Source organism: Meleagris gallopavo, chromosome 1 (assembly GCF_000146605.3).
Source record: "Meleagris gallopavo isolate NT-WF06-2002-E0010 breed Aviagen turkey brand Nicholas breeding stock chromosome 1, Turkey_5.1, whole genome shotgun sequence".
NCBI classification, from domain to species: domain Eukaryota; kingdom Metazoa; phylum Chordata; class Aves; order Galliformes; family Phasianidae; genus Meleagris; species Meleagris gallopavo.
In genome coordinates this window covers 53529649-53543298 of record NC_015011.2, presented here as the reverse complement: position 1 = coordinate 53543298, position 13650 = coordinate 53529649, and the positions used below count along the sequence as shown (strand labels likewise).

Sequence of the window (13650 nt, the reverse complement as noted above, 5' to 3'; positions counted from 1 at the left end):
ATGTTGTCAAATGTGATATGCTGCCTTGATGAGCTGGAAAGGCTTGGCATTAGAATCCTTAAACATTTCATCTTTGTTCTGTACAGCAAGTGGGGGAAACCTGTTGATCTTCAAAATTTTATTTGCAAGAGCATGGAGACCTGAGACCTGGCTTGGAGGACTAGCGACAGCTCTGTGGGTCCTCTCAATAGCCTCTTGTATATGAAGCTGTCAGAAGTTTTACAAAAACCTTGCAAAGCTCTGATTTGGACTCAAAGACAAGTATGAATGTATACCATTGTGATAATCATATTTTACACCTACAAAGTGACATGCTTGAGGACAAGTTTACCATGATATTAAGAAGTGCACTAATCCAAATGAAGTTTTGCCTGTTGAAGATCTCTCTCTTGACTGTTGCTAGTGTAGCTGAAATATCATTTTATTCCAGATCATTACATCCACAGGAACTGTTTGAAAATGGAAGTGCACAGTGCTTCTTCTAACTGTTGTAACAAAAAGCAAAGCCTGTACTGTGATGTAAATGCAGTGGTAGTCCCACATGCACTTTGGCTCGTAACAGCTTCTGGTAAGGATGCAGTCTACTAGGTGTCCTGTTCTAGTAGCAGTGCTGTCATTCCACAAGGGAAGTGGCATATACACTATGACTGAAACAATGTTAATGTGAATTTTCAGTTAGGGTCTTTGTCTAACTACAGCAAAACAAAACTTCAAACAAAAATCTCTTTTGAGGAAAAATCTTTCCTGAGTAGACCAGCTCTTAAATACCTGGAAAGCAAGTTAAAGAAAATCAAGGGTAATTTGTATTAAAATTATCTTTCATATTCTTGAAGAACACTAGCTTGTAAGTTCTAAGATATAAGAGAGATGCTGTGCATAATAACACTATATGAGTTTGTTATATGTAAAGTAGTATGGGTGGGCACTTCTGAGTTAACCTTGTTTTTACCAGTGGACCCAGTTTTGTAGGATAGCGAATCTGTGGACGTATTGACATGTGCTCTCATTGACAAAGGGTAAAAAGCTGCACCTATCTGTAATTAGTAGCCCCAGTTAGGTAATTTAGGCTTACTTTCGTCTACTGACAAAACCTCTTTGTTCCCTCTTGATAAAAAGGAAGGGAACAATGTGCTTATCCCAAATCCACGTTCTAAGGAAAAGGTACGTTCTGTCATACTGCCAAGAAAGGTTATAATTTATTTTATAAAAATTGAGATTTGACAGCTCTATTAGCTTGTTGCCTGGGAAGCTGAGACTCATTTGTTGCAGGAATGCCCACACTTAAGAAGCTGGAAGAAAGTATGGTACAACCTTTCTAATAAGTCAGAATATTGACCTTCTTATTAGGTCTCTTCTAGCAAGGGAGTTGACTGCCAGCTGCTTCAAAGGCTGCAGGAGCAGCAGAAACTCAGATCCTCGTATTTAAACTTCTCTGCTTCTCTAAGCTGTAGCCTGCTTATGGTGAGCAGTACTTTGCAGAGCTTTGTTCCAGTTATCTTTCTGGTTGTTTTCTTTTTCCCCAGTTTGTTTGCTGGCACTTAGTCCTACAGCATAGCTTGCAGATTTAGTGTCATAACTTGTCTGGAGCAGGCAGTGCCATCCTTTTATAAATTAAAATAGCCATTCCTTTTTGCTTTGTTGTCCCTTCCATTCTCCTGCAGCAGTTAAGTTAGCCCATGTAAGCATAGGCTTATGATATGTAGGAGGATCACTGTATGCCTTGTGATGATGCCTCTCCTGTAGCATAGATCAAGATACTGCCTTTGCTACACACAGGAGGAGGCTGCTGGTAATCACTACTGAGCTTGTGGTCTCAGTAGGCCACCCTTGCTAGCAAGCTTTTCTGTCTTTCTCTTCACTAGTTACCTTTTTAAAGCAATGTCCACATTTAGCAAAAAATATTCTGCATTTTAGTGAGTGTCCCAAAAATACTATACAACCAAAAACCCTGGTTGTATACATAGCGTACATCACTATGCTTTGATTCTTTTGTGTCTTTCCTCTCGGTAACAGTAGAGCCAAAAAAGAGTGCTCTTTGTCAGACTGTAGGTTTTTTCCTAAAGATCTGACCTGCCTCCAGGATTCCATGAGTAGAAGAAGATATTCAGTTTGTTTTTAAAACATGACATGATGTAGCGTGCTGTGTTAGCAGCATGGTTGGCTTGATGATCTGTGTCCAGAAATACAGGCATATTTCTGGATTCTTTTAGTAGATGACCATTTATGAATCAGAGGAAGATTTAATTGAAACAACATTTCTGAAATTGTGTGGTGTTTTTTTTTCTCCCTTGGCTAACTCACAATCACAGCAACTTCAATTATTTCTGTTCTAGTTGCATGGCAGAGCTTAAAAATTCTCTCATAGTCAACCCTAATGCAATGATTGGGTATTTCTTGTTACGTTTTCCTTGGTTTCACTATTTCAAACTCTTCAGGAGGTTTGGGCAGAAAACTGCTGTCCTGACAATGGCAGTTCTGGGCTGGCTGAGATGATTTTTATGCTTTTCAAATTTTTTGTGTGTTCCATCTCACATACTTGCCCTGACATGCAAATATGGTATCTTGGAATATCAGCCACATCCTGTGTATGCATCTGCAGTCTACTATCTCCTGATGTGAGTTCCAGTTGCATAATTTCCTTAAAAAAAATGTTTGGGAATCTTGAAAACTTCCTCATCTTCATCAGAAAAGTTTTACTCGGTTGACTTCTGAGCATCGTTCAGAAATACTAGGATGTGGAAAACACTTCCTCAGAAATCTGTCTGTTGGCAGTTTCAATTGCTTCCCATCATCTTCACAATAAATATATCCTTATGTGCTGTTAGGTAATTACTCTCTAATTTTTTATTTAGACGTTTTTTTTTTTTAGAGGAAGACTGTATGCCTTACCAGTTCTTCCCTCTATCTTATTTCACAAACATAATCTATGTATTTTATTGCAAGGCTTACTACACTGTCACCTGAATTCATTGGCAAGTGGTGTATTTGATTGATAGTGACCTTGAGAGCGAGACCGTTGTTGATAGTGAGACTGTAGGCTGGGAAGGAAAAAATGACAGGTACTAAGAATACTGATAGCACTGAGTTCTGAAATCAGTGCCAAACTATGTAAGATCTGTAATAGCAGATAAGTAATAGCATGTCTATTTTGGAATAAATATTAGAGATGCTGTTGAAAATGTTAGTTGCCCTTGAAAATCTTTGGTGAGGCCAGAGACCATGTAAATACAGAAGACAGCACCATGGCCTCTTGCTGCAGCAGGCTGCTCTATGGTTTATTTCTGAAGTTTTTCCCTGTGGGTATTGCCTTTGTGGACATGGTAACCCATGAGTAGTTTAATAGCTGGGGGACTACTCTGTTAGGAGTTGCATTTTGTATGAATTCTAAAACCTTGTTATCAACTATGAAATATATTTTAAGTATGGTTTTTTTCTGAAGAAGGTGACAGAGATTTCTTGTTCAACTTGTATCCATTGAATTGAATGATGGGACTTAACAGTGATTAACTTTGACTTGAGTAAGAAATAAATGCCTCTTTATTTTACTTTACCAAATTAGCAAGGTAACCAAATAAGTGACATTCTGCCTTCTTATGAACAACAACAACAAAGAGAGTGTGTAGATGTTTTGTCTGTTAATGTATTGGTTAATTATACTATGTAGACTTGTATCCACATTCATGACTGATAGCAGTTGTGTTACTGCAGAAAACTTGTCTGTATGATCTGAACACTTATCTTTGAAGTGAAAACTCTTCAGTTGCCTAACTGTAGCACTTGTAAATAATGTTGGGAATGTTTCACTATTCAAACTTATTTCCTACAAGCTGAGGTGAAGAGGTGATATATTTACTTTTAATATCAATTATTTTTAATATGTTGGCCATAATATCATTTATTTATTAACTATTTAATCAGCTTTCTTCATTGCACAGTAATCCCATGCATATGATTTTTATGACATAATTTGACTTTGATATTGGCGTGAGATGCTAAACATTTTTCTTTCTCAAAAAGATGCCGTTATGAAGATTGTATTGCATTAACTTTGAAGTGAAGAAACTTAGAGAGTGTCAATATCTGCAACGCATGTTGAGCTATATTAATTGTTTCAAATCAGGATTTAATATTACTAGTTAGATACGGTGTGTTAGGATTTGTTTTGTTTTTTGAACTCGGAACACTTTGCAGCCATGTAATTAGCTAGTTTGTGCAGCAGAGAGTTGTTGCGATTGATCCTAGGGGAGCAGAGACTGTTCATTATAAATTGTTTTTATGCAGGCCATTAGACCAGCTGTTTCTTATGTATGTGTTATTATAGTTGACAAGGATTTACCACACCCGCTATGCAGCATTTGAAGCCATTTGTAGACCTAAATCCTCTTTTTCCTTGACTTTGTTTCTCAGACCACCAATTCTCCCTAGTCCTTCTCCTTCAAAATCCATTCCAATCCCACAGCCCTTCCGACCAGCAGATGAAGACCATCGGAATCAGTTTGGGCAACGCGACCGATCCTCTTCAGCTCCCAATGTTCACATCAATACAATCGAGCCAGTCAATATTGATGTAAGTATTAACATTTGGATCGTGAACAGCAGATTTGGTGTTTCTCTTATGAATATCAAGGTGTTAAATATATCATGTGCACACACAGGTACTGTATTTCGAAGCTAATCCTTGGTCTGTCAGAACCTTTGTAGATTCCAAGAAAGAATTTTTTCTATTGAGAGCTGTAGGAATACAAATAACTATCTCAATAAGCAGAAGCTGCCTTTATACAGTTCAGTCCTTTAGCTTTCAAAAAAGCATTCTACCACAAACTACTGCTGTTCTCTGTTTTATGATTAGTCTTAAGGCCCATACTGCTACTATACAGCATTAAGAATGTAAAGGCCAGCAACCATACTTACAGACCATTGTATGCATTAAGCAAATTTCTTTGCGTACAGGGTAGTTTTGTTTTTTGCTGTGGTTTTTTTTAGAGTTCACTTTACAAGCAATATTTACAAGCATTGAAGGACATTATTGGAGTTATTTGAGCTCAGATTTAGTGAGTGTTGGTTAGCATTCCATGAACCCAGTATATATTAATGTGAATGTTCAGAAGCTCTTATGCTTAACTTGTTATCCACATTTTTGGGATCTGAATGCTGAATTGTAATGCTTAACAATAATAGTTGATAATAAACATAAGAGCAGTATATTTTTCCTTTGAATCCACTCTTCAGAAATCTGTCATTTGTCAGGTGAATGGTCTTGAAGTCTGTCTGGACATTGAGACGCAAAATCTGTTCTATATGTGAGCTGAGTGAAAGGTGAAATGTTAGCTGTGTATTAAGAAAGCAGCTTACTAGACATTTGCATATGGCAGCGGTGCAGCTGAGAGACAGGACTGGTGCTTTTCAGCAGTGCAAATGTATAAAGTAATCATGCAACCATTAAAAAAAACCAAAACCTTGATGGTGAAAATGCTTCTCAGGGAAGGAAGCCACTAGAATTTTCTTGTGCTAAGAACATCATTAATGTTGGTTACTTGTAGTCTGGATATATGGTAAAAGATAGTCTCAGTTAACAGTGGATTGAAGGTGAAGGAAATCTTTTGCAGTTAGTCATTTCTGAAAAGAGCAGAGTGCATCTGGGTATGCAAATGTGGTGCGTTGGTACAAGCATGAAGCAGAACTCGTTCGACTGACTTACCTCGGTACAGGAAATTGGTGTCCCAGCTTCTGATAAGACAGTTCAAATAATTTGTATCACGAACACTGTAACCAGAATGTTTGATTTGAAACTGCTTTGTACATTTTGGCCAACTGAATGCTTAAATCAATATTTTTATATCAGTATTGATTTGGGGAGCTATGAGTTTCAGTTTACTACTGGGAGATGCCATTCTAAAGCAAATGATTTGGAAAAGTTTAATGACTCTTATAGTTTGGAGTCGCTGATGTTAGTAAGCCAGAATAGGAAACAACTTCTGTTTTGTGACCAGCATACAAGTTCATGGATTATCAATTGGATCGCTCTCAGCTGATTCTGGAATGTAAATGTTAATACTTATATACTTTTTTTTTAATAGGACTTGATTAGAGACCAGGGTGTACGAGGAGAGGGAGGTAAGTAGTGTTTAAACTAGCTACTGTGCTATATTTAAATATACAATTTCTCTGTCCTTTCCCTTTGTTCTACTTCCTTCTATAAAACACGGGCACAAAGGAAAATATGACTAGAATTACAAAATGAATTTGCGTTTGCTTGTCCATTAAATTAGTATTTGTCTGACAAAGATTTGAGTCATTTGCCAGTCATTCTGGGAGTGGGGGAGACAGAAGGAGAAAAAGTTTTGAAGTGTTATCTGGTCTTTTAGTATTAAAATCATCTTGCACTCTTTTTTTTCCCCTCTTTCGCTCACGTACACACGCACACATACACAGTCACTCACTCACATGGCTGCATGCAGTTATGCTACAGCTTTCCATCTCTCTCAAAGATTTTTATGCCTATTGTTACCTTCCCACCTGTGGAAACTACAGTAGTTTCCTTTGAAGGTTATCAACACAGTAGATGGACCTTCCATATGAACTGCTGTATCCTAAAGCGGCATGATGTTCTCCAGTTCTTCTCCCCCTCTACCCCTGCTGAAGATGCTGCTTTGCTATACTGCATGCCTGTGCTAATCTTGGAACCAAGTTGTTAGGACCTTAAGTTGAAGCCAGCTTCCTTTATGTTTTCTTTGGTAAAACACAACCCTAATTGACAATTAAGCCAGAACTAGTGCCAGAAGATAGATTAATTTTTCTTCTTATGTTATGCACAAGCCTGCTAAGTTACTTTTCTCACTGGTTGTCAAGTCCTGAGAGGGCTTCTTATCTGCTGTATTTATTCCTATGAATATACTACTAATAAAGGAACAGTAAGTTTTGTAGACCTGTGGCAGTTTTTCCAACTCCAGATTATTGACTCAGCCATCTACTACTTATTGTAACTTGTTTCAGCCATGAGAAAATTGAGTTACCTCACTGCGGTCCACCCCGATCTCTAATGTTTTGTACCGTGGGCTATCACTTAATTGTTTCTCCCATCCATGACTGTTCATGGGTAGGATGGGGCCTACCTACCACTTTGTGGTTGAGGGAGCTGTTTTTTCTTATGCCACTGATAGTACACTTCTTAAACAGAAATTTTCTTTAGTATCCTGCAAGCAAATTAATTTCAAGTTTCCAGTTTTAGCTATTTTTGTATGTCTCAATAGGTGTGGCTCTCCACAGTTTTGCCCATTTCGTCCAGCATTTAAGTGTTGTGGTATCATGTTGGTTTTAACTTTTGATCATAAACTGTCTGCTTGGCATCTGAAAACAATTGGCAATTCCCATTCCTGAAACAGTGTTTTTAGTAATTGACGTTTTTGTCCTTCAAAGTACAGAAGCAAACTATGAATAGGAGTCAAAGCATCCTAGTTATTTCCCATGACTTCTTTCATTTCTTCTATGTGTCTGTCTTTCTGTCTCTGCCTGCCCGTCTCTTTCTCTCTAACAGCCCCTTTGAACCAGCTGATGCGCTGTCTTCGGAAATACCAATCCCGGACTCCCAGTCCCCTCCTTCATTCTGTCCCCAGTGAAATAGTGTTTGATTTTGAGCCTGGCCCAGTGTTCAGAGGTAGTTGGGCTCTTCTTTCTTGTTTTCACCCAAACAAAATAAGTAAAACCACAGATGCTGTTTGTGCCTCACCCTCACACCGTGTGTATGTAAGTGTGTGAGTTTATCAAAACACCTCTGTTTTTTGCTTGGCCTGGCTGGAATGCTTTGAATGTGCTTTCCACACATGTTCACTTTCACGTTTATATGCTTGAAGATGACTGTGAAGTCTGACTTAAAACTTCTAAAGCAAGGAATTTCATAGTTGAGGTATTTATATGGACCAAGATGTAATTTTTTCTAAACAGAGGTCCTTGGATTGCATTGCAGTGATTTTAAAGACAAAGTGATGTCCTTAACTTAGAATTTCCTTGACTGCTCAGTTTAAGTCAGTTCAGTGCTTTAACACTTTTATGTATTTAATAATCTTTATTTTGAAAAGTAATCTAGGAAATCAAATGTGAAATTACAAACATTTCCATTGATATCTTGTCAGGTCGTAAGTTTTTCACACAGTGTGCCATGTCAACTTTGCACAAGAAATGCATTTTGAGGATTTTTTTTTATATTACACTGGGGCCCTGGATGGTTTAGACTATATAATTTTTATTTAGTACATATCCAGTGAAATAATACTTGCTTGTGTCCTGAACTATGTAAAATAATACTCCTTCATTTTCACACGTCACTGACTCTTCAGTATTTCAGGCCTAAAGCTGTCAATGGATCTGTTTTATTGCACAAAATCCCCATTGGGATTTCACATGCTGGAAAAACCTACTATTAAGTTATAGCATGAAATAAAAATATTTGTGTATCTATGTATACGTGTAGAAATGAATAGTCAAGTGCATGTAGCGTAGTTTTCAAATGCTACCACCTTGGCTGTTTCAAAGACTTTTGTTGCAGAACATATCAAGAACACTAAAATTGTTCCAGAAATTTTTGTGTGGAGAGGGGTATAAGGAGGCAAGCAAACTGTGTACAGAATGGAATACATTAAATACAACTGAAGAGTCCCTGCTAATGACTTAAGTCCAGCATTATCTAAAGTATTGCACGGTACTGACAACTTGGAAAACAGGTCCACTGGTGTTATTATGAACAGATTAACTGTAATGTCCTACCATGTGCTATAACCATATCCACCAAAGGGTAAATGTTGTGCTAGTGTTGCTATATCTCAGTATTAAAATTTAAGTAGGAGATTCCAGTTACTTCTAAAGGAGACATAATGTGTTCCCTTTAATATCTTAAAGTACAACTTCAATATTTAAGAGAAAATCTGTAAGCCAGTAGAATTTTGGAAAAAAGTTCTTGTTCTGGGAACATCATACATTTAATTTGATTTTTGTTTTGTTTTCAGACAAATAATGTAGTAAAAGCACAATAATATAGTAATCATAAAATGAAATTGACAGAGAATAGGAACAAAAGTCCCTCCATTAGGTCACTGGTTTCCATCTGCTTCTAAATTTAATTAGGTACCCAGTATGCATTATTGTTGCTTTAACATGTGGGGAAAAAGTTCACAATGCTGCATTCCATTTTTGATATTATTATTATGTGCTTCCACTTCTAAACATATGGATTTTAGCTCAATGAAGGAAAGCAGCGATGGATGGATACAATCTGGTAAATCAGTGCATAGAATAGCTGAACACAAGCAACAGTCACAAAAGCTACAAAATGGATTTTGAATTCAAGTTGGCATTAGGAGTCTTCTTTGCAGGTAGGAAAGGGGGTTCTGAAATAATAGGAGGACTATTGTCCTTCGCCACTGATGTTAGAGAAAACACTGGAATGTTGGAGGCCTTGTACAATGACGTACATCATTTATTAGAGCAGGGTGAATTTAATTAACAGTTGACCCTATTTTATGTCCTTTGCACTAAGAGAGGGTCAGCATAACCTTGCTAATTAAGATGTACTTTAAAAAGCAATGTCTAGTTTAAGTGTTCTATTTGTAAAGAGGCACTGGGGCCCTGAAACACAGCTCTGTGATTTTTCTATGAAGCTTTGTTTAGACAGCATATGTGTTAGAGATAAACTGTTCTAATTTGGATTTATTGGAATATGCCTCAAATAGGTAAATTAAGTACTTGTTCCTTTGTAAGCCTTTCTGCGGTCTAATATCTACTTTTCAATAAAAGTTCTTTACTAACAGATAGCTTTAAAACAGCCAAATGGTATTGAGGTGGCGCTTGAAGACTAAGCTAGAAACCATGAATTTTTTTTTGTATTTAGACTGTTTTGATTCCAAAATACAGTATCTCAGTTATTTATTGGGTCCCTAAAACGTTAGCTACAAGAAATCTGAGAGGCAGCTGCAGCTAACTAAATGCTACTACTTGTCAAAGATGCTGGCGGAATTAAAAACAACAAAACATTTTTTTTTTCTTCTTAAACATTATCCCTCTAATTCAAGAACAAAAGGCTGAGGACTAGCTGATACGCAGGGATGTTTGCTATAGACTCGTCTCTTTCTGTTACCTAAGACTTGAGCGCTAATCTAGTATTAATACAATATTCCTGAAGTGTATGTTTATTCCTTCTTAACATTTACATTGATGTTTGGAGATACTGCATCTTAAACAAAATTCTTGCACCTGACACCAGTATGTTCTTGTAAGCTGACTTCTTAAAGATAAAAATTACCTTGTTTCTGAAATTTAGGTTCAACTGCAGGTTTGTCTGCAACACCTCCCGCATCTTTGCCTGGGTCACTTACCAATGTGAAAGCATTACAGAAATCACCGGGCCCCCAACGGGAAAGGAAATCATCCTCATCCTCAGAAGACAGAAATAGAATGGTAAGATGAGTTATTTTCACACGCAGTAGACAGTGTGGTATACTCATAGTATAGAAATACCACACATCCGTGTTTTTCTCAATTTTCTTTCATCATAGCCATGTGAATTATTTTCAAGGTGATTATGTAATGGTCAAGGATTTTAAACCAATAAATAATGGAATATTGAAATCATGAGACTAGTATATTAATCATTAGCTGTGTTCACTTTTCCTCCATTGCACCCAAGTGTCTGGGTGCACTTTATATTATAATGCAGTTTCTCTTCAAAGATTATCTTAATCTTTTTCTCACCATGTTTCACGAACAGTGAAAGTTGTCTAAATTTAACAATGGATAAAATGACTGCATTCTTTTAATTCACAGTTTAACCTTATGACTGAATAAGAATTGAAAAATTCATAAATGAGACTTTCCCTTTGGGAGGAAATTCTCCATTTTTTACTGGTTTTAATACTGCCCGAAATCTGTGGCAAATATTTCCTGTCAGGAAATTACTTGTATACTTTTTGAAATGTCACTCGCAGTATTTGGAGAAAAAATATTTTAATTACATGAAATTTTGATACTGAATCTTTAATAAAGGACGTATTTTCACAAGTATTAATTGTTTTTTCTTCTTTCTTCCTTTTTATTATTTGTGTAAATATGTAAAGAAAACCCTTGGTCGACGAGATTCAAGTGATGATTGGGAAATACCAGATGGGCAGATCACAGTCGGACAAAGGATAGGATCTGGATCATTCGGAACAGTCTACAAAGGAAAGTGGCATGGTAAGTGGCTCCCAGGGCAAACAGTTGCTCTTAAGCAAGTGGCATTGCCTGCTGGGGGCCACCCAGCTGAAAAGCAGCTTTATAGAAAAAGATCTGTAGGTCCTCGTGGATGCCAACTTGAACATGATTAAGCAACATGGCCTTGTCACAAAGAAGGTTAATGGTATCTTGGGCTGCATTATAGACAAAGCATTACCAGAAGGTGGAGGGAGGTGATCCTTCCCCTATACCTCATTACTGGTGAGACTACACCTGGAGTGGCAGTTCCAGTCCTGGGCTCCCTACTACAAGAGAGATGTGGACATATACTGGAGAGACTCCAGCAAAGGCCCTCTGCTATGAGGAAAGGCTGAGAGCTGGGACTCTTAAGCCTGGAGAAGGGAAGACTCAGAGAGAGATCTTGTCTCTCTCTCTCTCTCTCTCTCTCTCTCTCTCTCTCTCTCTCTCTATGTATATATACATATTTAAGAATCTTGCATCAGTTCTCTAGAGTCAGTAAGAATGCTACTGTCAGGTAATCCAAGTACAAAAAGACAAATTAATGGTGGCAACAGCAGTAATAGAAATAGAGGCAAGTTAAAAATATTGTAGAAGAGAATTCCTGTACATGCATTAATTTCAGTTTTATAGGATTACAGGAGAGGATATTGGATTACTTCAGATTACAGAACACTCTAAACTAAAGGTAGAATTCAATCACATTGACAGCACGTGCTTTGCTAATTTGTCTACGTGCATCCAGCCCCAAATAGTCACCAGCTCCAAACAGTCAGCAGGCTGTTTCTTCGTTAATACCAAGGGAAATGGATGTGAGTCCAAATACAGATGTTCATGTGGAAGAAGCTGCAAGGAATATATTGTGAAGAATCTTAATTTCTGATACTAATAGTGTGATTAACATGCTGCAGAATGCCTCTGAGCACTGTAATTCTAAATCCAGAGAAAGGTTAGATAATAATGATAACAGTATTGTCAATAATCCCCCAAATCTAGGAAATATGTTTTCAGGCCCATGTGAGCATCTCTCACTGTCTTGCCTGGAATTTCTGCCTGGTAGTACTACTGAACAGTTTTTGGCACTGCAGGCTCATTAACTCATTGCATGCACACTGAGGGCTCCTTGTCAAACCAACAGCCTATCTCTTCGAATCAATGACACCAACCAGTGCAGCTCTATGTTAAAAATTTATTCATCAGACACGCTGCACTCATGCTGGAGAAGGTCTAATAGCACCACAGGGATTTGCTCCTTCACTAATGTGGTATATGAATTCAGCCTAGTGAAGGCATAGGTGTTGGACAGCCCACAATAAAAACTGGAGGGGTTTTAGCATCTGTGCAGTCTGAACCTGTCAGCCTATGCAAGATACAGAACGTACAAATTAAAATGTCCAGTCTTCCATTTACTGTGCATGCCTCTGAGAAAATATATAACAGAGATAAGTAATGCACGTGGTAATTAATACACTGTGCTACGAGCCAGAATTACAAAACCATTATGCAGGTCTTTTAAACTGATTGATCATTTGTACACCCTTAAGAGGAGCACTCGACCTATTTGGATCTAAGCGCACTGTGCTCACACATCATCCAGGCTCTGTGCACAATAATCTTCCCAGGCCAGTTTCTGCCCTACATCTACAATGACAGGAAAGGAATGAATTACTCAGGCTGCCTTTTGTCCAGAGGACTGCCAGATCTCAGGCTGTTTCTAATACCTGTTGGATAGAAGCTGATGCCCGGAGCAGGCAATCTGAATAAACACCTATGATATTCTGTGAGTGGAAGCTTTGCTCTGGATTGTGTGCCAGCCTGGTTAGAGAAAACCTAGTTAGAGAAAAGTATTTCAGCAAAGAAATTCTATCGTTTTGTCTGGACTTTTTAAGTGTTTGTAGGGAAACAAAGATTAGCATACATCAGAGTGGCACAGAAAAGGCTTCCCGTAATCCTGCATATGAAAATATGTCAAGAGCTGCATGCAAAATGGATTTGCATACATCAGAACTGTATGTACAGCAGCTCGATTGGGCATCCTGAAATGCATTAAAAATGTTAATACTGAAGTATGTGGATGCTGATAATTGCATCGTGGAGAAATACAGATGAGCACAAAACTATGGCATCTTTTCCACTTATCTTACTTGGATGGTTAAAACATAAAAAAAGAGAGTACTAAGGTAGCTAGGTAGCCAGCGCTCCTAGAATATTTAAGGAATTCCTGGTTCAAAGAGAAATTCAAAGTATGTCCCATGAAGAAATAATTGGCAGAGAAAAATTTCATTTATTTAGTACTGAAATTCTGAACTTTGAATATCATACTATAGTCCATTGAGTTAGAAAAAAAGCAGAAATTTTAGCACAAGAAAATGATCACTAATTCCATTTTGCACATATGGCATCAGCGCCTTGGTCTCACCCTATGCTGGGCTG

The 13650-nt window shown here is 37.7% G+C and overlaps 1 protein-coding gene across 5 annotated transcripts in view; it reads left to right on the top strand.

Moving 5' to 3' along the window:
- The window catches only part of LOC100550268 (serine/threonine-protein kinase B-raf), a 50670-nt gene extending 39304 nt beyond the window's left edge, over window positions 1-11366 (top strand). For 3 of the 5 annotated variants that reach the window (XM_019615571.2, XM_019615565.2, XM_031554767.1), the window contains 4 exons: window positions 4408-4567; window positions 6078-6114; window positions 10310-10446; window positions 11103-11366. In XM_019615571.2, the coding sequence (XP_019471116.1) occupies window positions 4408-4567; window positions 6078-6114; window positions 10310-10446; window positions 11103-11351 (583 nt within the window). In that variant the 3' untranslated portion in view covers window positions 11352-11366. Of the gene's footprint in view, window positions 1-4407; window positions 4568-6077; window positions 6115-7534; window positions 7771-10309; window positions 10447-11102 lie in introns of those variants that run through there. The other 2 variants (XM_031554770.1, XM_031554771.1) reach the window with 1 other exon arrangement.
- Window positions 11367-13650: the final 2284 nt, after the last annotated feature.